A 26,454-nucleotide genomic window follows, 5' to 3' on the forward strand; every position below is an offset into this window, starting at 1 on the left:
AAAGGAGAATGGCGGAGTGAGAGCATGCTGCAGTTAGAGCTCCTCTGTGATCTCACTGCAATTTTCTGCCAGCTATCGCGATGTCTGATAAAGGTTAATACTCTGCTCTCCCTTTTATTACGTTATGACGTCATCAATCTTTGAAGGGGGTGAAAAAAATAATGAAATAAAAAAAAAGAGCACTCACAATAATCTGCCTCAATTCCATAATTAATCCCCTCTAGCGTTTCTGACAATTACGATGGAAATTTTGGCTTAATTAACTTCATTGCAGTGGAGAGGCAGGTGATTCTCCTGCCCCTTAAGCACATCGGCCTCTATCTTTACCGTGATCTGGGGAAAAGGGACAAATGAGGGTGAAGCGCTTACAGTGTAGTACATATTGGACTGTCGGGGTTTAGAAGGACAGTGTTGGGTCTGAGGATTATGTGGTTGAACTGATTGAACATGAAGAAGGTCAGGCGTTTAAGATGTCGTCACTTCTGGAAGTTTAAGGCTAGGGATCTGAATAGCTGAGAAATTAGGTATCATAATCAGTCCTATATGCAGTTGTTCCACTTTCGAATGAGCTGCCAAGTACTGAGAAGTCACTAAGGCTCAGTGTGTTGTACCATTTGTGCTGAAAAATTTCTCAAAGGCCCTGCTCGTTAATCTACTATACAGTCTGCTGCTGCAGCAACTATTATTTACTTAAAAAAAAAAAGAAAAAAAGAAAAGAAAAGAACCACATAGGAAGCAAACGCTAAACCGCTTCATTCTGGGCAACGGCTTTGAAAATGTCATCCACCTGGTAAAAATAACTACAGTCTGACGCAGCACATTACCACCCTAATGTCTCATCAACATAGTTGGACCATTCACAAAACACAATTAGTAGAGGCAAAGAGACTTTGTGGCTTTGATGTTGCCGTCTTTTCTTTAATCCTAACCATGTGTCTAATCCTATTACATCTAGTCTTTGGTTACCAACAAGCTGTAGAAGACAATTCGATGGGTGTAGATACTAAAATAAAATGACCTCTGAAATAAAATATGCACACCTTTTAATAAAGAAAATCCATCAGAGTACAATTTGCAAATGATAATATCCTCTTCATCTACTGTAATTTGCAATACAGTCAATTAGATAAAGTGTATTTGTAGCCCACGTATTTTTTATTTTTTATTTAATAACAGAAGAAACTACAGAACACACTGTCGGTAATTAGCCAAGATAATATTTGGGATGAAGTGAAGGAGAAAAAAAAACCCCAAAAAACCAAAAAAAAAAACCAGCTGACCTAATTTTTTGGCCTTTGCAGAAGGAGTGAGACCTGCAGTCCCAGCCTTGGCTGTGTGGTGAAGAGTTACCACACCAATCAGACCTGCAGCCGCAGCCTCAGCTGCGCACTCAAGTGTTAAACAAAGGAACAGCTGTCAAGAGCGACATCTGCGATCCAGAAATAGAGCTGTTCATTTCACCTGTCTGTCTCACACCTGTGTGCAGGGAGTGAGAGGGCTAGGCAGGGCTACGAAAGGAGAGAAGGAGGAGAGCCTGGCGAGCAGTCACGCACTCACAACAAAGCATGCACATTTACTTACACACACACAAAGCAAAGATATTTACTCACCAATCATATGATTGGCCACATGGATCTGGATCTCACGTTCTGTTTCAAAGGTCATTTGGCATTTGATGCATTGATATGTTTTCTTCTACAAGACAACACACAGGATAATGGAACTTAGAACAGATTATTTCATACAATACATCATACTTGAACTTTCACGCAGTTTTTTTTTCCTATTTCTTCCTATCAAGACTCTTACACGGCTCTCTTCAACTGATCCATGACAAAGACTGAGCTACCCTTGAAATTCATCATCCATATCTAGCAAAAGGAAAATCCTGCACAATGGCACAGCAGGACAACTGCAAAACCCTCTTGGGCTCATGGTCATGAATCCTCACACCTTTGCTAGCACTCTAAAGCTACACACCAAACTCTTGCTGCAAAAATGTTTCGGGCAATATCAAAGAGCTAACGTTCTTTAGGCATCTGAGAAAGTCAAGAATGGCTGAGAAAGACCAAGAAAAATGGCCACTTAAAAGTTTTCACACTTACTTTAGGAACAGGTGAGGCCTCTGTTGCTTTTTTAGCTGCACTGGTTTCTGGGCTCATCTCAGGATGGTCTACCTGAACATGGCTTTCCAGATCCTCCAAGGTCTCAAACTTCACAGCACACTCAGGACAGCGTAGTCCAGAAGCACCTTTCTCCCCTGGCTCTTGAGGGGTTACAACGCCACTGGGTGACTGACCATTGGTGCCTCGGTTCATGCAGCCAGCACACAGCCCAAAAGGCAGGCCATTGACATCCAGCTTGACCAGCTCCTGCTTGTTCTTGAATTCTTTCAGACACAGGGCACACTTATATAACTTGTGGGCCTGCAGCTGGCCGTTGGGTGACGATGAAGCTGAACCTCCTCCCCCACCACTGCCACCTGATGAGGAGAGCTTCTGCATGTGGAATGTGCCATGAATCTTCAGCTCCAAAGTGGAAGTGACAGTCTGCATGCAGACCACACAGCGGAAACCTGTCAGGGAGTTCCTCAGGTCAGGATGCATCTGGCAGTGTTCAATAAACTCCTCTTCACTTTGGAGTGGCATCTTGCAGATGCGACAGGTGCCTGTGTCCAGGCTCTTGCTATGGGTGACTTTGTGCTCTGTGAGTGTGAGTAGAGAGGGGAAGCGTTCTCCACAAATGGGGCACATGTAGTGCTTTGCTGGCCCACGGTGAGTTTGGGCATGCTCTCTCAAGCCATTCTCAGAAAAGAAGGTTCTTGAGCAGACGTTACACTTGTGATTACCCTTGATGAAGTCAGCCTTCTTTTTGCGGGACCCTGCGTCATCCTCACCAGGCCTTATATTGTGATCACGCAGTCGATGGTTTTGCAGTAGGGACTCCATAGTGTATGCTGCACCACAGATGTCACAAGCATACATTGGCTCTGAGGCATCTAGTTCTTCCTCTCCTCCACTGGCTTCATGGCTGTTTGCAGTTTCCTGAGCCCCTCCCTTTAGCAGCATATTTTGCAAGTCCGTCTGTTCTGCTGCTGCAGTTGAACCTCCCCCTCCACGTTTAGAGCTTTGACTCACCCCATTCGGAGTTCCATTTTGACTTCCTCCATTTCCATTGCCATTTCCTCCATCAAACATGCAATGCTTCTCTCTGAGATGTCTCTCCAGCAGGACAATAGCATGGAAGGCCTTCCCACAGATGCGGCAGTTAAATTTTTTACTGTGGGTGGTGATATGGCACTGGAGCTCCACCTCTGTACCAAAACTCTCCCCACAGAATATACACTTGCGAGCTTTGCTGGCAACACCTGGCCCAGTGGGTTGACTTAGGTGACTGTGCTTCACGTGCATCTGCAGATCGCTCTCCTTGCGGAAGTCCCATGCACATGCTGTGCAGCGGTACATTTTCTTCTCATTGCTGTGTTTGACAGCCAGGTGGACTTGGATGGAGACCTTGGAGTCAAATACCTCCTGACACAATGTGCAGTGGTACAGCACAAAAGTATGCATATCCAGCAAGTGCTTTTGCAAATCATCAACAGAAGAGAACTGTTTATCACAGCTCTCACAGACATACTGTGTGGAGGTGGTGGTGTAGTGTATGGTCAAGTGCTGCAGCAGGGACTCTTGAGAGTCAAAGTCCTCTTTGTTGCACTGAGGACAGGACTGTCTCCTCAGCAGTAGTTCCAGGTGGGACTTAAGGTGGGCCTGGAAGCCTTCAAAGCTAGTAAAGCGAAGGTCACACTGGTTGCAGGGATAGTCCCCATTAGCACCCGCAGAAGCAGAATCACCAGCCACTCTGTGGCGTTTTGGGGAGGAGATTTCCACATCAGAAGAAGCAGGACTCAGGTCGGCCACTTTGACTTTGCGCTTGTTGTTGGCCAAGGGGATATTCTTGTGGTTCTCTTTAATGTGTTTAGTGAGCTTGAGTAGGGAACCAAAGATGGGAGAATTGGTACAATAGGGGCAAGAATACACTTCCATGAAGGACTGTGAAGGCTGCAGTACAGGAGACTCCATCTTGGTCACACCACCTGCATTGTTGCAGTGGGTCTGCTGGATGTGTTCAGTGAGAGATGATTCTGTAAGGAACCCCATGGAGCACTGATTACAAAAGAAGGCATGATTGCCCTCTAGAGTAGTAGAGCCAGCAACCACACCACTAGGCAAGCAGTGAGAAACACGGATGTGCTCTTGCAGGCTATTGATATCAGCAAACATGTCTGGGCAGTAGTTGCAATGAAAGGCAGAAACATTACTGAATTGCAGAAGGGGAAAGTTTGATGCAGAGCCCCCACTGGATCGATGTGCTTTCCGTACATGCTCGTTCAGATTGTACAGAGTTGGCAGGGTGTCCAGACACAGTTGACATGTGTGGCTTTGCTGAGGTTTGTCTGCATGGATAGTCTTCAGGTGGATCTCCAGAACAGCCAGGCTGTTGAAATCTCTCTTGGAGCAATAAGGGCAACTATATGTCACCTTTCCTGACCAGCCTCCCTCATCATGGTCAGAGGACGGGACTAATTTGCGTCTGCCCTGTGCAGGCTTGAGGGTTGAATCTGGAGTGGATCCTCTTTCAAGTGAGGCACTGGAATCAGGAGTCGCACTGCTCATGGACGCTACACTGCCCAGCACCGGATCAGGACTGGCACTGTGGTTGCTGGAGTCAGGCTGCCGGTGGCTGTCCAGGTGGCAGTAGACCTCTTCTACAGATGTAAACTGTTCTGCACACATGGGGCACTTATGTTTCTTGTTGGCATGTGTTCGGTCGATGTGGGTGAGCAAGGTTCCTTCATCACTAAATATCTCTGGACAGTGGATGCACTGTAGTTCAGCACGGTCTGAAAGCTGAGGGTGGCGTGTTAGTACATGCTTCTCTAACTCATCTGTTTGGTTGAAAGTCTCCTCACAGTAATCACACATGTATAGGTCCTGGTCTTGGTCACCTGCATCACCTGTGGATCCATCACGCTTGACCTGGTCTTTTTTTGCCATGTGTTCTTTGTTTTTCCTGTGAGCCTGCATGTGGCTCTGTAGTGAAGATGTGGAGGAGAAGCCACGTTTGCAAATGCTGCACTTAAAGGGCTTGCTGGAACTATGTGTCTTCAGGTGGATCTTAAGGTGATCACTACGTGAGAAGGCAGCCTCACACTCCTGGCAGCTGTACTTCTTGTCACCGGTGTGCAGCTTGACATGACGGTCACGGCTGCGCTTGTGTTTGAACAGCCGACTGCAGAAGGTGCACTTAAAGGGCAGCTTGTCGCTGTGAATCTGTTCGTGGCGCTTCAGGTAGCTGAGACGGCTGAAGGACTTATCGCAGAACTGGCAGGGATAAGGAAGGCCAGAGCCTCCTTCCTCCTCCCCCATGCCCAGATCGCAGCAGCCATCCCCTAGCATCTGTGATGGTGATGCCACGTCTTTGCTGGAGGGAGAGGACGCCACCCAGGAGAGCCCTGGGTCATCGTCACCATCTGCAATGCAAAACACAGACAGAATAAAAAGTATGAGGGAGAAACACTATCTACACAGAGGTAAATAAGTAAATAAACCAAATCCCAGCGGTATGAAGAAATAAGGACAGAAATCTATTTTGTATTCTCTTATACTCCATTTGAAAAAAAGCTCATCCCTCTGATTCAGATTTGGATTTATGTTGGGTTAAACCTTCTCAAATGTGATTACAGGAAAAAAGAATCAAGCTATTTTAGAGGCTAGAAAATAAAACAACTGGATAAATACAGTACATCTTTTTGCAGTTACGTTATTTATATTATATACAGTAAATGCATACAAACCAAGATATACTGCATGTCACCCTATTTTGTGAAAATTGATGGACCTGACACAGTCGAAATATCTATTTAGCATCTCAACTAGCAACCTTCAAAGGAAAACAAAGGGACAGAGCTCATGACTTATTGAGCAGGGATGACGCATGTGTAGAGTGTGTGCACTGTGGCAAAGACAAACAAAACATTTTCTATCACTGCCTGTTTGTTAGGTTTATTTCGCTCTCAGAATTTGCACTCTTAATGTGCTGCTATAAACCTCTGGCATTTCACAACCCCAGATGTTTCCAGAGATGAGGTGGGGTAGCATTCAACTTGCAAGCTCTAAACTCAGTCATAAAATGTCAGAAATGGGGGTGGGGGGTGGGGGGTTGGGTTTGACATATTTCATGTATGTTCCCTGCCACAAATCTTATTCAAACAACAACAATTAAAAACGTGTGCCTGCATAAATTATGTAGCATTTGTGCTGAAAGGTAGCTCAAATTGAATACAGTAGGAATAATAATACTGCATTCTGTTGCAATTTCTCTCTCTTTTTTTTTTAAAGGAAATACGCAGAACCATGGCCTCACTTTTGTTTATAAATGGCTTGAGAACTCAAGAATGGCACAGGAATAGTTTTAAGCGTTAACAATGAATCTAATATAGTAATTTTTACGATTAAAGTGATTCATATAGGTAGTGGTCTGAGTGAATGACCTTGACGTCCGTGACGTCACAGCAGGAAGTCCATTGGTCTCATCACCATTTCCGCTATACTAAAACACAGAGCTGACTGCAACTTCGATCCTCCATTTTGAGCTAATTTATTGCCATGACACGTAGATGTGTTGCTGGCCGGTGCAGCAACACGACAGAAAGTGGATTTACATTGCATTCATGGCCCAAGAATGTTCAAACTGCAAAGATTTGGACGCGTTTTGCGAGAAGTTCACAGGCACATTGGGCACCTATGAAGTGGTCTCTCCTCTGCTCTGCACATTTTACTGAAGACTCGTACGAGACCTCTGATCTGTTGAGAAGCGTTGGCTATAAGCCCGCATTGAAAGAGGGTGCAGTACCAACAATTAAATAAAACTACAAGAAAAAGGAAAGTAAGTTCAGTTGCACCAGTTCTCCTGGAGTGTGAGCCGAGGGTTGTTGCTAAAACCCGGGACGGAACGGGACATAATCGCTCGGGCAGTGACCTCCCCGCTATTGTTGCTAAAACCAGTGATGTCCCATCCCGGGTTTTAGTAATTGCCTGAGCCGAGCAGTAATGGCGGAGTACTCAGTATGGTGAAAATGGAGAATGAGTGGACCAGCCGTCTGATTTCTTCGCTGGATATGCTTGCCTCAGCAGCAATATCTCACCCTTACGTGGAAGAAGCGAATGAACGGAGAACTGAACGAACAACTGAAAGTCAGATTGTTTTGAAACAATCGGCCACAAGAAGCGAGAACACGGATGGGTAAGAAGTGACTCTCATTTGGATACAAAACATCAAAAACAACAACACTCGTTGTTTACCTGCATTTAGATTAAAACATGTAACTTGTGTTGTGTGTTTAAGTTACCGGTATGAGGTTATTTAATTTGCTTCAGAATGTGATTGTCTCAGTTCATCTGATTATTTAATTAGCCTTTTACGTTTTAATAGTGAAAATGCATGCATGTACATGTATGCTGCATAAGTTATAACATCTATCCTGTTTTAATGAGAGTCAACCCACAATCAGTGAAGTCAAATCAGTCTTAGTTGAAGTCGGTAACGGGATTTCTTACTTTCACCATAAATGTTTATTTATATGACTTTGGTCTATAGCTGTCAAAGGCATCGACCTTAAAACCGGTTCCCGCTGTGACGTCACGCACTCAGGGCTAGCTGGCTCAGCGGGGCAGCTCCAATGCCAACTTTGCGGTCGATTTTAACTCTCAAAAAATATATATATTTTTTCCCATTTATGCAGCATACAAGAGTCAAGGATGGAGATATTATCCACTCAGAAATGTATTTAACTAGATAGGGCTCGATGCCAACGCCGTCGATGGGGATGCCTCCGCCTGGTAGACTACACGCCTTATTAAGTTGTGATTTGGGGATGGACATTTGACCTCACAGTAATCTTGACCTGTGACCTTTTAACCTCAAAATCTAATCAGTTAATGTTTGTCCCCAAATGCACAAATGGTGAAAGTTTGGTGAAATTCCTTTCATTTGCCTTGGAGATATTGTGTTCACAAAGTTTTCGGACAGACATTTGACCTCACAGTGACCTTGACCTTAGACCTTTTGATCTCAAAATCTAATCATTTCATCTTTGTCCCAAAGTGCACAAATGGTGAAAGTTTGGTGAAATTCCTTTCATTAGTCTTTGAGATATGGCGTTCACAAGGTTTGGGGATGGACGTTTGACCTCACAGTAATCTTGACCTGTGACCTTTTAACCTCAAAATCTAATCAGTTCATCTTTGTCCCAAAGCGCACAAATGGTGAAAGTTTGGTGAAGTTCTTTTCATTAGCCTTTGAGATATTGTGTTCACAAGGTTTCGGGACAGACGCACGGACGGACACGCGGACAGACGGACAACCCGAAAACATAATGCCTCCTGTACCTTAAGGTGGCAGAGGCATAAAAATAAAGGTTCTGTGTATTTCCATTGAATTTAAAACAAAGTAAATACCCTACAGTGGATGGTTTTTTGGAAACGTTCTCCCCGTGCCCGCGTGGGTTTCCTCCGGGTGCTCCGGTTTCCCCCACAGTCCAAAGACTTGCAGGTTAGGTTAACTGGTGACTCTAAATTGACCGTAGGTGTGAATGTGAGTGTGAATGGTTGTCTGTGTCTATGTGTCAGCCTTGTGATGACCTGGCGACTTGTCCAGGGTGTACCCCGCCTTTCGCCCGTAGTCAGCTGGGATAGGCTCCAGCTTGCCTGCGACCCTGTAGGACAGGATAAAGCGGCTAGAGATAATGAGAATGAGATTCAAATTCTTAACTATCAAATCCATAACAAATAGTTGTCATTTTCATGAAACATATATCATGCCGGAGCATAGCGGTTGACTTAGCTCATACTCTATAATTCTTTTTTCACACAGGACAGAGGAAAGAAGATGTTCTTTGGGTGCTGTTGCATGTTTTTGATGGATGTCATGAACCATATAATTTCTTGTCATTTTCCAAAGCAAAAAGATTTGTGGACGAGTGGGACGAGTGTTATTTTTAGTGTCTGTAATTAAATATTTGCATGTCTCCTTAGTGATATAACTCCGAAAGCGCCTCCCCCCCTTTGAATTCAATAATACCCCAAAGACCACTACAACAATGTTGCAAGTTTTGCCCAAGCTTCGAAATGAAAATAAGCAAAACTGTACAAAGAAAAGTGCTTCATGTCAGCTTGTATTGTACAAACTGCAAATAATTGTAACTCCATATGGCAATAGTAGGATTTCACTTCCTCTGACTCTCCCCATGCACACAAAGGTGAGCGCAGCAGAATTTGTGGAAAATAAATTCACGTGATGAATCGATTCACTTTAAAACATAGGTGCTGCGCAGAACAAATATATCTCCGTGGGGATTTATGAGTAGAAATTTGTAAACTCATATATTATAAATTTTAAAAATAGAGATATTCATATCGGACTACAGCTATGAGACAGATTCATGGTTATAACAATCAATATATAAAATCATAGGGTTAGAAGCTCATATAAAACAACAAAGGGCAGGCAGGAAAGAAAAGAAATACCAATGTAGATTATAAAATGTAGACAAATGCCAGTGCGAAAATCGAAAAAAAAAAAGCTGCAGTATAGATTTTTGACTTGTGCTCCAATGCTTCTCTTATAGTTTTGTCACACTCTCAGATTACACTGTTTGTGACTTCTTCTCCAGTCACTATGGTCCCCTGCCCCACAAGCTTTGGTGTCCATGTCAATATAAGAGCCATCCCAAAACAACCTAAAACCACAGTGACATAGGCGAGAGAGTGCCTTGGCGCCCCAATGAAAGAGCCCAGAATAAAAGCCCATGAGGGATTTAACTGTGGTGAATTCTTTCGCTACACAATAAGCCTGTGGCCCCTGACAGAATAGCCTCTGATCTGGACACTGTGGAAGTGAAGGAAGGAGAGGGGAGGGGGAAGGAGGGGGTTCATACTGACTGACAGGTAAGCCTTCCTGCTGTGGCACAGACACACGTTACCATGGGGCAAGAGATACAAAGGAACACTTGCTTAAGCACAGAGCTGGAGAAAAGAAAGCAAAAGAGGGAAAGAAACACAACGAGGAAGGAATAATAGAGATTGAAGAAGACGGGGGAACAAACTCCTGGCACATGTGGTCATTCTGGTGAATTATAAATCTATTAATGCTAATGCAATCCCTCTGACTGTGGGAGAATGTGAGAAATCACTTTTGAGAAAGAGGGAGATTATAGTCGTTAAATAGCCTTAATCCTCAGAAGTGTGGCTGTCGGAAAATGGAAGATCACATGGCTTTTAGAGGGCTTTTGTCATCCGTCCGCCGGGGGACTTGGCAGGAGCACTAAACAGGGTAAGGAATTTCAATAAAAAGTTGAATTCGAAAAGAAACAGAAAGAGCAAGGGGAGAGAGACCGCCAAATCCAAGAACAAGCACAGAACCTCAATCTTCTCCACTCTCCCTTCCCTTTTTTACAGCAGTGATGGTCTCACTTCTCTCTTTCTTTTTCCCTCCCTCTGTCTCCCTCTGTCAGGCCTTCTCTCCTGTTCTGTCTATCTGTCTGCAAACACGTCTTTCATGTTGTGACTCATTACTGAATTATCTAGCTGGCTTGGCGTCATTTCCAGTGGCGCTGGTCTTCGCCTGGCTGGCCTGTCCCAGGTGGAGAGAAGGGGCGTAGGACAAAAGGGTGGAGTGAATGAAAAAGGCTGGGGGGACACGGCTAGCAGACGTACACTCTGATGTCCAGATGTAGGCTTGCACCCTGCCTTGAGCCGAAGCCAGTAATTAGGGGACAAGATAACAGAAGAAGCCAAACAGCAGCACCTGATTGGTAGCCATCTCAATAATGGAGGTCTGAGAGCACCGCCCCCTCCTTGGGTACACCCCCATGCCGCCATCAGCCCAGGCCAGAGAAGGCCATGCGGGACTAGCTAATGGGCTGGCCAACGTGCTGGCATGCAGAGCTGGAAACATAGTGAAAAGCTATAATGAAGATGTGCCCAGTCTGATGTCTGTTCTCTCCTCCTTATCAGAAGCAAGGGAAGCAGAAAGGGGAAAAGTGAAAGAAAGTGAGGGAGATCAAGAAATTTAAAGTAATGCAGGGATCCCCTCTGTTTTCTACACTCAATAGTTTCACCCAATATGAGAACCAGCCTGGAGAACCCATACTGTAGCATACCAGAATGGCTGGTGTGTTCATGACGGCTTTTGCACAAATAATAAAAAAAATAAAGTACTTTCTGATAATCTGACAAGGAAAACAACAACAACAACAACAGCTTTCCTAACAGAATAATTAGAAACCATTATAGAAACCCTTTGGAACCAACATCACAAACACACAGCATTGCAAGAGTCTCACAATTACAAAGTGGATTTCTCTTTAAAATGGGCTGCACCAACGCTATGCCATATTCATCATAATCCACAGAAAGAGCCAGGCTTTCAGCTACAGAAGTAAAGGCAAACATCCGCTTCTAGTCTGATCAGTTCTGTTATCTGGCTCATTAATGACAGTAGATCATGGCGTTTAGGATCCTGCAGCACGGTGGTGAAGTGGTTAACACTGTCGCCTCACAGCAAGAAGGTTCTGGGTTCGAGCCCAGTGGCTGACGAGGGCCTTTCTGTGTGGAGTTTGCATGTTCTCCCCGTGTCTGTGTGGGTTTCCTCTGGGTGCTCCGGTTTCCCCCACAGTCCAAAGACATGCGGTTCAGTTAACACGGGGCAGCCATAGCCTGAAGGTTGGGCTGAAGTGCCCTTGAGCAAGGCACCTAACCCCCAACTGCTCCCCGGGCACTGTAGCATAGCTGCCCACTGCTCTAGGTATGTGTGTGTACTCATTGCTCACTTGTGTGTGCATGTGTGTGTTCACTGCTTCAGATGGGTTAAATACAGGGGAGGAATTTCACTGTGTGTTTAAAGGGGAACTGAAGGCAAATTTTTTATTATCAAAATTCCATTTATCTCATTTTATTAAATATAGGAATGCATTTCTGACAGCTATTGTGTCGCTGCTATAGCAAGTTATGAGTGTTTGAAATACGCTATGTAATATATCAGTCCACATGTCAAAGCAATGGCCGTAAACGAGATTCGCTGAGACCTGTGCAAGACATCGGAGGACAGAAGTAAAACGTACAGCGGAAATTGAAGTGCCCAACATCTGCCAACGTTGTCAGAAGACACGCACGCCCTCTTTCGAATGCTGACGTAATCAAGTCGGAAGTTTTGTTTGTTTTGATAGCAATCAGGAAAGTTTGAAAAAAGTAGGCAGTAATCGTCATTTAAACTTGTTTTTGTGCAATACTTCGTTTGGGAAGCAGTTTTCAAAATGGCAGCACTGACACCTGGCTGACACTTCACGTTTCGAAGTCTCGCACAAGTCTCGTGAAGATCGCACGGATAAGTGACGCCTGCCATGGACCAAACGAACTAAATTCATCATGACTAAAAACCGAATAGGCTGATAGGTATAATATTTAATTGCAATTAGTTGCCAATACAAGTATTGGTTACTAAAACCGAAAACGTAATTGAATAACACATTAATTAAGAAATAAAGCAAGTTTAAAAATGACTACAGTTCTCCTTTAAGTCTGTGCTTGAGTGTACGTGTGACAAATAAAGGTCTCTTCTTCTTCAGCACGTCCTCCTTTCAGTATTGTAACTAACTGCTAAAATGTGGATTGATTAATTATTTTGAGTGCATGTATGCTTATTGTAGAGCTTAATCTATTCTTTTGACTTATTTATGTTTGTAAAAATCATATTTGCTGTCATTTATGGTTGACACTTTAAGTGCGCATCAGCCGCCTATAGAGACTGAGGGGAAAAAAGAGGGAATCTCTTAAAAACAACAACCTTGTTGTACAGAATTGATCAAAGATCCACAGAACTCCATGTCTGAAATCAGTGTCTGTGCACTGTTTAATTGCCTGCAAAGGTTAATCATATAACATTTCATCATATAGCCTACTAAAGTTTAGCAACTTAAACTCACTGCACTCTTTCTTTAAAATTACTACTGGTTTGCATATATGGTAGTACTGTTGTCTATCATCATTATAACCACTGCATGTCTAACCACTTGGGATAAATTATAGCCTAGTAAACTAGACCCACCCGCCTCGCGGCCAAAAATATTTTTGCCTACGAGTGGGTCTAGCCTCGGACCACATCAACAACACACCCCGGGCATCAAATCGTGCCCGCCAATCACAACGCAAGGTTTTTGTTTGGATTCTTTGGGCGGGCTTTTGCAGGAGTGACGACAAGGCTGCGCGACGCTGGAGAAAGCACAGCAGGAAATATGGCTACGGCTAGTGAACAGCGCTCATTTGACTCCGCTTTGGAATCAGTTTTAGAAGAATTAGACTTGGAGTTTTCGTTGAAACATGAGCAGGAAGAGGCTCTCCGCTCATTCCTTTTCAAGAAGGACGTTTTCGCTGTTTTGCCGACCGGCTATGGCAAAAGTCTGATCTACCAGCTGGCTCCCCCACTGCTTTCTGTTGCGCTGATTGGTAAGAGCATTGGCCTATACGCACAGAGACAGTTTGAAAGACAACGGGTTGTTCCTACCCACACCCTTCGGAAATGTCTACGACCGAGACCAGACTAAATATTCACATTTAGTCTGGCTTGCCAGGCTAGATAAATTATCCAAACAATTCAGTTTAATGAAAATCTCTCTCTCTCACACACACGTGTATGCTGTATGCACACCAACCCCTTTCCATGTCTCTACTCTGGCGTCTTATGATGTTTTTGAGCTAGCTTGTCCATGGCAAACATCTGAATCATTCTTAAAAGAGAGAACATTTGTAAAAGAGCCAGTGAGGAAACAAAATAGCATACTGCTCTTTTAGTCAAAGTAAATTATGGCGAGAGAAACAATCTGCACATAATGACTGCTTCACATCAAATCTATTGAGATATATAAATTATATATATATATATATATATATATATAATTATAATTTGCCGGTTACTGACATGACATTAATAACATTAATATAAAGATTCATTAATATGAATTAAGACCTGACTTTTTCACAGCCATGAGCGACAACGTCATGTAGACTCCACAGCCTTTTATTTGAGCAGGAAACTCAATATCTGCATCTCTTCATTTCCTTTCACCTCGTCACATTCCTTAGTGCCCCCTCACCCCCACCTTTGAGCCTGGCCCCCTGCCCAGACCTCCACCTTTCCCAGCAGGCCTCTGCTCGGCTCTCAGCCCCTTCCCTCTGGCCCTCTGCCCACTGCCCCAGGCTGGAGAGCTGCACTGTAGGGGGCAGAAAAACAACTTCCACCCCAAGCTCCCACATGGTCGCCCAGCATGCCAGTCAGACAAGCCTGGAGCAACGGCCAGGGGAAAGCGACTTTCAAGAGGCTCTTTTCTCTTTCCCTCTGACTCTCTCTTCTTTCCCTATAGGTACTTTATGCTTTAACCTCTGCTACCCCATTGGTTTGTTAGCACACTGCCATATTCTGACTCTCTCTCAACTTTCTCCTTAGGCAGGTCTGACTCATTTGCTCCTTCCTTTCGTCCTTCCTTCCTCTGTAGGCAACAGAACAGTCACAAACAAACATGACAGAGGACAAAACCGGCATGAAAGTCAGAGAGACTCTGTGATATATAAAGAGAAGGAGACCCGGTGAGAGAGGCAGGAGGGCGCATCACACAGGAGTTGGCCGCATGGTCAACAGTCCTTTGAGAGCGGTGTCTGAGACCAAACACCTGTTCTAGGATACTGAAATACAAAAATACTTGAAAATAACACATGCGCACACATACACACACACTTAAAAATCCACTCACTCCAGTTTTGCTCCTCCATGCTGCTCTACATATTCTTTTAGTCTTTTAGTCCCCTTGTGACACCATGCTGACACAATCATGCTGTTCTGTGCCCCTTTCCTTCTCAAGGGAAACAGTCTGCAATGGGCAAACACACACACACACACACACACACACACACACACACACACACACACACACACACACACACAGAGCACATTTCTACCAGCTCTGCAAATTACCCATAGTCTTCTATGTTGCTGCCATTTCCACTGCCACGTGAGCCTTGATGCTGTACTTAAGTACCCATGCTGAAAGTGGGGACTCTTCTTAATCAGTACCATGCAAGCTGAATGGGGACATACGAATGGAGCTAGGAACACTGTAGAACATTGATCAAACAACATTCACACAGAATTATCTTTATAAATATCTCTGGCTGGAATTGCTTCACTATTTCACCATTTTCTAGTTAGGGCAAATCTCAACTGGCTTCCTATTCTCTTTTTCTGTGCCCTACATATAACATAATGAAGCTAAATGCCCTACCAAGTGCCCTCACAAATTTGCATTTCAGTCATAGATGCATAGCGTCTTGCGTGTTTTGGCTTTCAACCTGTATGTTCACTAAATATCAAGTATTGTCCCACGTGTTTAGGTGCTTCCACTAAAGCAAACTAGCGATGTTTTGTGCTTAGAAAATTTACGTGGAAAATAAAAAAAAGAAAAAGAAAAAAAAGTAAAACAACTTGTTTCATTCATAAACTTTGTGTTTTTTTGAAGTTCAAGTAGTATCAAGTCACCACCTGATAATCTACAGAGAAATCTGTTGCCGAGCTGTGGTGAGCCATGCTATGCGGTAGAGCAGCGCTAATACACACACTACTGTCCAGTGATGATCCCTGCTTGATAAAACTGACACACTCCAGTCAGGAGGTCCAGTAGATTCGCTTGGATGCTTCTCCCAAAGGACCCCAAATGAAAAAACACAAATCCTCACATGCTCCTCCTGTCCAGGGACAGGAAATCAGTCAAGGTTCAGAACTGTGGAGGATATTCAGCTACAGACACACACACACACACACACACACACACACACACACACACACACACACACACACACACACACACACACACACAGAACAGGCGGTCTGTCAGGGGCCTGAGTCCTGGAGGACATAAACACACACGCTGCCCACAGCCCATATGGAGCATTTGGCGCCCAAAAGTGTCCAGGCAGCCGGCTTCATTCCCAGGGCAGAAGGTGAAGGGCAGGGGGCCGGAGGCCTGAAGCTGGGGACATGGGGCCAACATCGAATCAGCCCCACAATCCCCCAGCTCCCCTTCACAGACCCCCCAGCTGAGTGCAGTCAGAATGAGGACACGGCATAGGATGATGCTGACCATCTTAGTACCCTTTCTAAATTGTAATAGTTTCCATAAGCCGAATCTAGTACCACGCTGATGGAGTCTGCTGCCTTTAAGTGTCATTGGAGTCGAGTCTGAGTTGAGGCCACTATTGATCCGAGTTGAGTCTAAGAACAAGACTCCAACCGCACCATTTGACGGTGGCTGTTGCTGCCTTTATGTGAAAGCGTCTCTGCTACTGTGTTGGACTAACGTTACTGCTTGACTGCCCCATTTTAGTTAACAGGCTACAGATAAAAAGCTTGTTCATCGCTCAGCAAGCCCCGCCCACTATCAACAGGGCAAATAACATGAGAGAGGGTTAACACGAGCTAGTTCATCGCTCAGCAAGCCCCGCTATCAACAGAGCACTGAACATAGCGTGTCACTTACTTCTCTGGGTGGAGTCTTGCCAAATGACGATTGGAGTTCGAGGTTGTCCCCGTCGTCTCCTCGATAGTTCTTCTACATATGGAACACATAGCAGTGCATTTTTTTTCCCACTGCATGAGAAGTCTGTATAAGCAAAGCGGACAACCTTAGGGGCTTCTCTCCAGGTATTTTAGCGGCATTAACGTTATTTTGTTCCTGAACATGACGTATGAACAGGTGAATGTGCATTCTCTTGCACAAAATTAGTATAAAAATTAATGTAGATATAAATATCTTATGCCAAATTAGTATGAAGGCGGCATGGTGGTGTAGTGGTTAGCGCTGTTATATTTCACTCCAACCTTTCCAAAAGTGGGTAAATAGTTATCAAGAAAATGAAATACATTTTTTTAAACAAAAGGAATAAGGAATTAAGTTAGGGCAGCACGGTGGTGTAGTGGTTAGCACTGTCACCTAACAGCAAGACGGTTCTGGGTTTGAGCCCCGTGGCCGGCGAGGGCCTTTCTGTGCGGAGTTTGCATGTTCTCCCCAGGTCTGCGTGGGTTTCCTCCGGGTGCTCCGGTTTCCCCCACAGTCCAAAGACATGCAGGTTAGGTTAACTGGTGACTCTAAATTGACCGTAGGTGTGAATGTGAGTGTGAATGGTTGTCTGTGTCTATGTGTCAGCCCTGTGATGACCTGGCGACTTGTCCAGGGTGTACCCCGCCTTTCGCCCGTAGTCAGCTGGGATAGGCTCCAGCTTGCCTGCGACCCTGTAGAACAGGATAAAGCAGCTAGAGATAATGAGGTGAGATGAGAAATTAGTATGACGTGTTACAAAAAATAAAGAAAAATCTGAGTCCTCCTCTCCAATTTACGAGTCCGAATGCAGTTAACGCACGAGTCCGAGTCATCGGTGCTCAAGTCCAAGTCAAGTCACGAGTCCTTAAAACTAGGGCACGAGTTGGACTCGAGTCAGTCTTGGACTTGAGTACTAGAAGCTTGTGTAAAAAGTTGCAAATAAACATCCTCTTGAGTTGTATGTACAAGTGAGAGCTCTGAAAACAATTATCAAAGCAAGTGTGTGACTTTTTATTATCTTTCCCGATTCATTAGTCAGTGCTAGGCCATTCTTTATTTCTATATACTGCTTTTAGTTGTTGCCAAGTAGGCAAAAGACATTGGCTCACATTTTTCTGTTAGTTGCCTTATGCACATTTTAGGAACAATACCAAAACAGCTCAAGCCAAAAAAACTGACATTAGATTTCTTGATTATGTTTCTGAGATGCACACAAAAACATGTTGTCACTACTGATTCTCTCCAAAAAGATCCTTGTGCATTCCAGAGAACTTGGTTCCTTCCCAAAACCATTAAACCTGCATGAGCAACATACAGATATAAAACAAGTTAAGAGTGAATGTCTGAAGGACAGAGAAGCGAGGGGGTGAGTTTGCGTGACGACAGGGGCACTGGCAGTGGTTAAGAGGCGTTTGACTCCAATGCAGCACGGTGTGTGTTAGCGGCGGGGGCCTGCACCGTTAAACAGCTGCACATTAATTACATGTGAAGTGTACCAAAACAAGTCTCTCCGCTGCTCCAGCGTCAGCAGGCCAAGACATCTGGCATCTGCTCCCGCTTTCTACCACACATCTTTCTCAGCATCTCCTTCACTCACACCATCACGCTGTCTCCCATTTTTCTGTGCTCTATCTCTCTTGTTTCCCCCCACTTTCTGACACAAACTGTCCTCCGTCTTTTGTTTGCCCTTCTCTCATATCCCTTTGATGACTCTCTCATGGACGGCCTCTGTCTTTCTAGCTCTCATGCGAGTATCTCTACGAGTTTTCTCTGGGAGTCGATGGGAAACAGCTGTGTACCAGCTTTGCAGGAAATCAGGGCAGGAACAACCTTGCTTACCCCCACCCTCACCTCTCTTAGCCTGAGTGCATGCCCCTGAAATGAGCACACATGCAAGCACTGAACATGTCTTTGTGCAGTCTCGGAGTAGCGTACACTAGTCCCTCTGATATGTGTGTGTGCTCTGGAGCAAAGGCTCTTGGACGAGATCACACAGTCTTGTCTGCCATTTGGCCCTCTTTGATCAAAAAGAAGCTGTAAAGCATCAGGTTAAGGCTCACCTGCTCCCCCTATTAACACTCACTGCTTGTCTGCTCCTAGCCTGGCCTCCTAGCACACACATGAACACACTGAAAACACTGTGCTCCAGCCTCAGCTACTGCATTTACACCAAATCATAGCTGACTACAGGAAATGTGAGATGTGGGTTGCGCGCCATGAAAATGCTTAGACATGCAAACTGACAAGAGGTCATTTCATTAACATTAGTTGCACAGAAACAGCTGTTCATATGTTCAGGTGGTAACTGCTTGGATTACTGAGTGTGAGGTTTGTTTAAGGAGATATTCCAGTAGTTTTTCAACCTTCACCTGTCCATAAGCTCTGTCGATTGTGTATGTTTACCACAGAATGCTACCGTGGTTCCTTGTACTGGACTCGTAACTCAAAATAAAAGTCAGAAGGCGCTCTGAAATTATGTCAATAAATGTTTAAAATAGCCACATGTTTAAGATGCTTATTGAGTTATTTTACAACTGCCCAACTAAATTCAAAACTACAACCATTACTCTTAAACGCTAAACCAGGGCTTTTCAAAGTGTGGGGTGCGCCTCCCCTGGGGGGCGCCAGAGTTCTTCAGGGGGGCGCAACGTGAGGAAAAATAAACCAGAATAAGTTACTATTGCGGACATTTAGCGAACTTCAGCTAGCCTTTACCAGAGACGAAATGGATCGATTTTTAGTACCTAAAGCTACAGTGAGTGAGGAGACAGAGTCTGGGCCAAGCAAAAAAACAGAGCCTCCAGGATGCTGTGATTTGCAACTTCAACGCAAATTCAACCAATCCCCGCGAATTCAGGGCGGTGTTGCAATTATATCCAATTACCACAACTTTCCCGCAAATTTGACCAATCGTTGGCGTCGTCTTGAGGTGACGTCGACAAACTACCTTCCGCCTTACTTCCGTGTATACGTTCAAGAGAAGCAGCATGCGCACAGTGTTGCCAGATTGGGCGGTTTCAAGTGCATTTTGGCGGGTTTGAACATATTTTGGACTGGAAAACGTCAGCAGTATCTGGCAACACTGCATGTGCGAGTCAGTGTTTATGTAGGCTTAAATTCTGTTACTGAAAGTGTGTTATGTTTACAGTGAAGGACTGTGTGCACTTTACATTATTTTTTTACTTAATACAAGAAATTAATGGATGCCAACATTTTTGCCAAAATGGTATTTTATTTTCCATTGTTTAGGCAGCTTCAGCATCATACTGTGAGATTCTGTTCAAATTTGTTTTTTTTTTTCTTCTATGAAGCCTGAGCCATTTATTTTATTAGTTTATAATTATTGTTTAATTTAGTCTTCAGGAGAGACTGCCTGCACACAGTATTAGTATTAATAGTTTTTTTTTTCTTACATGAAAGCTGAGGCATTTATATTATATTTTAAAGTGCCATTCCAGCATTGGATGTATTCTTTGGCATAAAATACAATATATTTTATGACAACATGACTAGACAGAGAAATCTTCAAAATGATATATCAAACATAATTTTTTGACAACGACAAGTATATTAATTTTGCGACCAAAGTCACCTACCCTTTTAATTTCTGCGCGGTAGTGAAACGTGATGTCATCGGCAGGTTCCCCTTCTTGTGTACCACGTGTCGGTCTATTTTTAGACCAGGAAACCCCCAAAGTGAGAGAGTCATTTCTCCTCGTATATGGGGGCCAAAAAAATTGCGAAAAATTTTGAGTTAATCTTTCAGTAAGCTAGATTTATTGGTATTGGCTAGATTTATTGGTATTATTTTTATCGCGTTCTATCCGCCATTGCTGATAATATGTGCCACGTCACACGTCACGTGGTACATAAGAAGGGGAACCTGCTGATGACATCACGCGCGGAAATTAAAAGGGTAGGTGACTTTGGTCGCAAAATTAATATACTTGTCGTTGTCAAAAAATTATGTTTGATATATCATTTTGAAGCTAAAAGATTTCTCTATCTAGTGATACCATTTATATATGTTGTCAAAATATATTGTATTTTATGCCAAAGAATACATCCAATGGTGGAATGGCACTTTAAGGTAACTTCATGTTGTGCTGTGAGGTTCTATGCACTTTAACTTTTGAACCAACAGGTGCATTTGGATAAGTAAAGCCTATTTTTCTGCATTTTTGTAGTCCTGGTAATCTTTTATATTGGTAAAGATGTTTATAGGACCATTTCTCAGTGTCTTTGCTTTTTTTAATCAATAGTTTTTCAGTAATAACTTAATATTTAACATATCACTCAATTTTAATCACAAAAAGAGAAAATCGCAACAATTTCTCGCAACTTTCACTTCCTCCCGCAATGTAATCGCAACAAAAACCTAAAAAACACCGCAATTTTCATCGCAGTTTTTTGGAAAACCCCCGCAACATCAGACATTTTAGCCCGCAACAATCACAAAAAAGGCCTGCGGAATCCTGGGGGGACTGAAAAAAGAAGGAAGTATGACCACGGTTATTTAAAGTTTGGATTTTCATGGACTGGATCTGAAGATGCTCCACTGCCACAGTGTGTTGTCTGCCAAGAGGTGCTAGCTAACAATGCTATGAGATGTTTAAAATGTGTAAAACAAGATGTTTTAAAAAGCACAGATGTTTAAAATGTGAAAAATAAAAAAATTAAAATGTGTACAACAACCATTTTTTAAAAATACGAATGGAACATTAAGTATAGCAACAACAAAAATTGTAAGGGGGGGCGCTGTTGTTTATTTGCTCTCCGAGGGGGGACTGACTCTCCCACATTTTGAAAACCCCTGCGCTAAACGTTTTAGGATGCAACAAACATGACAGAATGTCTTACCAAAGCCTTTCTGATGGAGTTTCATTTAGTGTACATTAGGCATGTACGGTAACAATTCACCCTATTCACGATTGGATTCGATTCATGATATTGGGTTCATGATTGGATTTTCGCACAATGTTTTGGAAAAAAAATTAAATGAAAATGTTATTACAAAAAAAATGCAATATTTATTTTCCCAATCGTTATCAACGTAAATATTCCATCCATCCATTATCCGTAACAGCTTATCCTGTGCAGGGTCGCAGGCAAGCTGGAGCCTACCCCAGCTGACTATGGGCGAAAGGCGGGGTACACCCTGGACAAGACACCAGGTCATTGCAGGGCTGACACATAGACACAGACAACCATTCACACACACATTCACACCTACGGTCAATTTAGAGCCACCAGTTAACCTAACCTGCATGTCTTTGGACTGTGGGGGAAACCGGAGCACCTGGAGGAAACCCACATGGAAAGAACATGCAAACTCCACACAGAAAGGCCCTCATTGGCCACTGGGCTCAAACCCACAACCTTCTTGCTGTGAGGTGACAGTGCTAACCACTACACCAGCGTGCTGCCCTAACTTAATTCCTTATTCCTTTTGTTTAAAAAAAATTTATTTCATTTTCTTGATAACAAACAATGACTATTTACTCACTTTTGGAAAGGTTGGAGTGAAATATAATGGCCGATTAACTAAAATATTCCTTTTATTAAAAATGAAAAAGTTAACAACAAATAGGCCTTTTCTTAATAATCTTTTACGAACATTTGTACTACCTCCATTTGTTTCTCTTGTCTTTAGCTTTCGGCAGTCTGTAAAAACAGAGCTCTTTTTACAGACTGATGAAAACTAACGAATTTTTTCCTTTCCAGATTTCTTGTACAGTCAATCAAACAACAGCTCTTTCCCATTTTAGCTCTGTTTTTGTGTGTTTTCGCAGCAGTAGCGCTGAGTTACTTACGCCTACAGTGAAGTCCTGATGTTGTACATTATTGCGGCCTCTGTTGTCTAAATAACACAACTACAGCTAGGAAAATCGAAGTGATTGCGCAGCCTGATAAGAGTCGCAACTTGCTTTTTTTATTTTATCGATTCGAATCATCATAAATTTGTATCGTGGTTTATAGGTCACATGATATATCGTTACATGCCTCATGCGCATTCATTAAAAAAGTTCCATATATCACCCAAAACAGTTCTTGAGTTTCTATGTATAAAGTTTCCCTTTCAGAGACAGTGCTCTGAACAGAAACTCCACAGGAGGCTAAGAACTGTTATGCAGTCATTATATATATTAATTCTATAGCAGCTGGAAAATTGTTAAAATTTTTTGACAAATAGTGCTTTTCCAGTATCAGGTGTACTCTGACGCACTTAGTTTTTAACACGTAACCCCAAGCTCTTCCCTCTGAAATGCTCGTGTACTCTCTGAAAAGTCTAACACAGTTTATGAGTTTGTTGTAAAAACAGACTATACTTCCTCCAAAAATGGGGCCTCATAAATATTTGCACTGAGCAACTGCCCATAGACTTCTATGATAAGTGAGTTGCTATTCGACACATTTTCTGTTTTTTAACATACGGACATTATTTGCTGTAGTCATTGTACATACGCAATAGATATAGTATCCAGGTGGAAAAATACTGGAGTATTACTTTAACTCTTGTTTACATACAGTACAAATTTTGTTATAGATGTTTATTTTATGACTTCTGCATTATCGAGTCAGTACGAAAACATTTTAGATTTCCAAACATTAGTTTTCCCGCCACAAAATTAAATATTACAGTAAGATCTTTGTAGGGGCAGCATGGTGGTGTAGTGGTTAGCGCTGTCGCCTCATAGCAAGAAGGTCCGGGTTCGAGCCCCGTGGCCAGCGAGGGCCTTTCTGTGCGGAGTTTGTATGTTCTCCCCGTGTCTGCGTGGGTTTCCTCTGGGTGCTCCGGTTTCCCCCACAGTCCAAAGACATGCAGGTTATGCAAGGCTGACACTTGCACGATTCCGTGGCACGCATTGGCATGACTCGAGTCGTGCCAGTGCGTAAACTGGCGTGAAGTGTGCGTAAACCCGTCGTGACTGCGTGCCATGTCGGGACGAGAATTTTGAAATGTTCAAAATTTTGGTCACGACAAAATTTCGCGACTGGGTCGTGAACTATGCACAAATTGTTCGTGATCTCGTCGTGAACTCGTCGGGACGATGCGGGAGGATGCGTGCCAGTGCGTGGAAGTGTGCGCCATGCCACGACTGTCACGAACTGCCACGAATAGTTCACGAACAGCTCACGTCGAGTTCACGAGTAGTTCACGACATGTTCACGAATTGGTGCGCGTCGCAGCGTGGCCGTGCCTTCCCACTGACACGGTCACGCATTGATGGCACAAGCAGTTCACGACTAGTTTACGCACTTCACGAACAGTTTGCGCATGGAACGAGCAGTTCACGACAAGTTCATGAGCAGTTCACGACGAGTTCACGAGCAGTTCACGACGAGTTCACGAGCAGTTCACGACGAGTTCACGAGCAGTTCACGACTACTGCGCGACAGTGGCGCTCGCGTCGGTGCGGGGGTATATATAGGGCTTCCCAGACACTTCTGGCCATTCCAGAGATCACCAGCGAGGAGACAACTTACAGTAGACTGTCATACTGTCCAAACTCGTGCCTTCTGGTCAACCATTCCCGGACCCACACTTTCCTTTGTGTCTTTCTTCGAGGTGGGGTTGCCTTTTCTTGCTCTTCTGCCTCTTCCAGCCTTTTCTGCTGCTCTTCAACAATGGCTAGAGCAGCTGCCAGGTATAGGCATCTTCTCTGCAATGATTGTGTCTCTGGTATTCAGCATGTTGTCTCTTCCACAGCCAATTCAAAAATGACCAGGGGTTGGGGAGGCCCCCTTTTTATATGGCATGCCCAAGTCGGCACGACACCGTCCGAATTGCGCAAACTCGTCGTGCCAATGCAGGAAGTGCGTAAACTATGCGCAAACTATGCGTGAACTCGTCGTGCCAGTTCGTGAATGTGGACGGGCACGCATTCGTGAACTCGTTGGGAACTATGCGTGAACTAGTCGTGAACAGTGCGGGAGCCTCCCAGTTCGTGCCCCAAAATGGCACGACTTGCCACGACAAAATCGTGGCCAAAAGTCGTGCAAGTGTCAGCCTTGCATTAGGTTAACTGGTGACTCTAAATTGACCGTAGGTGTGAATGTGAGTGTGAATGGTTGTCTGTGTCTATGTGTCGGCCCTGTGATGACCTGGCGACTTGTCCAGGGTGTACCCCGCCTTTCGCCCGTAGTCAGCTGGGATAGGCTCCAGCTTGCCTGCGACCGTGTAGAACAGGATAAAGTGGCTACAGATAATGAGATGAGAGATGAGAAGATCTTTGTACGTATGTCATATTACATAAGCAACAGTTCAGACAAAAAAAAAAAATCATGAAGGCTGTTGGGTTTTGCTGCAAAAATGAAGAAGTGAGTGTGACGGTCAAAGTGTCCAGAAGAACTGTGGCTAGTTCTGCAAGATGCTCAGTAAAACCTCCAGCTCATTTCCTTATCAAACTGCATTCACTGTACCTGAGACGACTATTTTTTATTTTTAAAGCAAATGGCTGTTACACTAAATACTGACTATGTTTCATTTATTACTGTTTATTGCTCTTTAAAGTATTTTTTAATGTATAAACAGTTGATTTGATTATTTCTGAAGGCATCTTTGTTTTACAGCATTTCCTTGTACAGTACTCAGTGTAAATGAGTCCACCCCCTTTGAAAAGTAACATTTTAAACAATATCTCAATGAACACAAACAATTTCCAAAATGTTGACAAGACAAAGTTTAATATAACATCTGTTTAACTTATAATGTGACAGTAAGGTTAATAATATAAACTTAGATTACACATTTTTCAGTTTTACTCAAATTAGGGTGGTGCAAAAATAAGTACACCCCACAACAAAAACTACTACATCTAGTACTTTGTATGGCCTCCATGATTTTTAATGACAGCACCGTCTTCTAGGCATGGAATGAACAAGTTGGCGACATTTTGCAACATCAATCTTTTTTCATTCTTCAACAATGACCTCTTTTAGTGACTGGATGCTGGATGGAGAGCGATGCTCAACTTGTCTCTTCAGAATTCCCCATAGGTGTTCGATTGGGTTCAGATCAGGAGACATACTTGGCCACTGAATCACTTTCACCCTGTTCTTCTTCAGAAATCCAACAGTGGCCTTAGATGTGCGTTTAGGATCATTGTCATGTTGGAAAAGTGCACGACGACCAAGGGCATGGAATGATGGTAGCATCTTCTCTTTCAGTATAGAGCAGTACGTCTGTGAATTCATGATGCCATCAGTGAAATGCAGCTCCCCAATACCAGCAGCACTCATGCAGCCCCACATAAGGACACTGCCACCACCATGCTTCACTGTAGGCACCAGGCATTTTTCTTTGTATTCCTCACCTTTGCGACGCCATACAGTTTTGAAGCCATCAGTTCCAAAAACGTTTATCTTGGTCTCATCACTCCAGAGTATAGAGTCCCAGTAGTCTTCATCTTTGTCAGCATGGGCCCTGGCAAACTCTAGACGGGCTTTTTTGCACCTGGGCTTTAAGAGAGGCTTCTTTCGTGGACGGCATCCATGCATGCCATTCCTCTGCAGTGTACGCCGTATTGTGTCACGGGAAATAGTCACCCCAGTTTGGCTTTCTACTCCTTTAGATAACTGCAGTGAACTTGCATGCTGATTTTCTTCAACCCTTCTCATCAGAAGACGCTCCTGTCGAGGTGTTAACTTCCGTGGACGACCTGGACGTCTCTGTGAGATGGTTGCAGTTCCATCTTTCTTAAATTTTTGTACTACTTTTGCTACAGTATTCTGACTGATAAGTAAAGCTTTGC

The 26,454-nt window shown here is 43.7% G+C and overlaps 1 protein-coding gene across 3 annotated transcripts in view; it reads right to left on the reverse strand.

Moving 5' to 3' along the window:
* Positions 1–26,454, reverse strand: part of znf423 (zinc finger protein 423) — a 334,445-nt gene that overhangs the window by 173,396 nt on the left and 134,595 nt on the right. For 2 of the 3 annotated variants that reach the window (XM_060923838.1, XM_060923836.1), the window contains exons 4-5: positions 2,106–5,530; positions 1,611–1,695 (exon numbers count right to left, since the gene is read on the reverse strand). In XM_060923838.1, coding sequence (XP_060779821.1) covers positions 1,611–1,695; positions 2,106–5,530 — 3,510 coding nt within the window. Of the gene's footprint in view, positions 1–1,610; positions 1,696–2,105; positions 5,531–16,639; positions 16,715–26,454 lie in introns of those variants that run through there. The other variant, XM_060923839.1, reaches the window with a different exon arrangement.

This window comes from Neoarius graeffei, chromosome 6 (assembly GCF_027579695.1).
Source record: "Neoarius graeffei isolate fNeoGra1 chromosome 6, fNeoGra1.pri, whole genome shotgun sequence".
Lineage (NCBI taxonomy): Eukaryota > Metazoa > Chordata > Actinopteri > Siluriformes > Ariidae > Neoarius > Neoarius graeffei.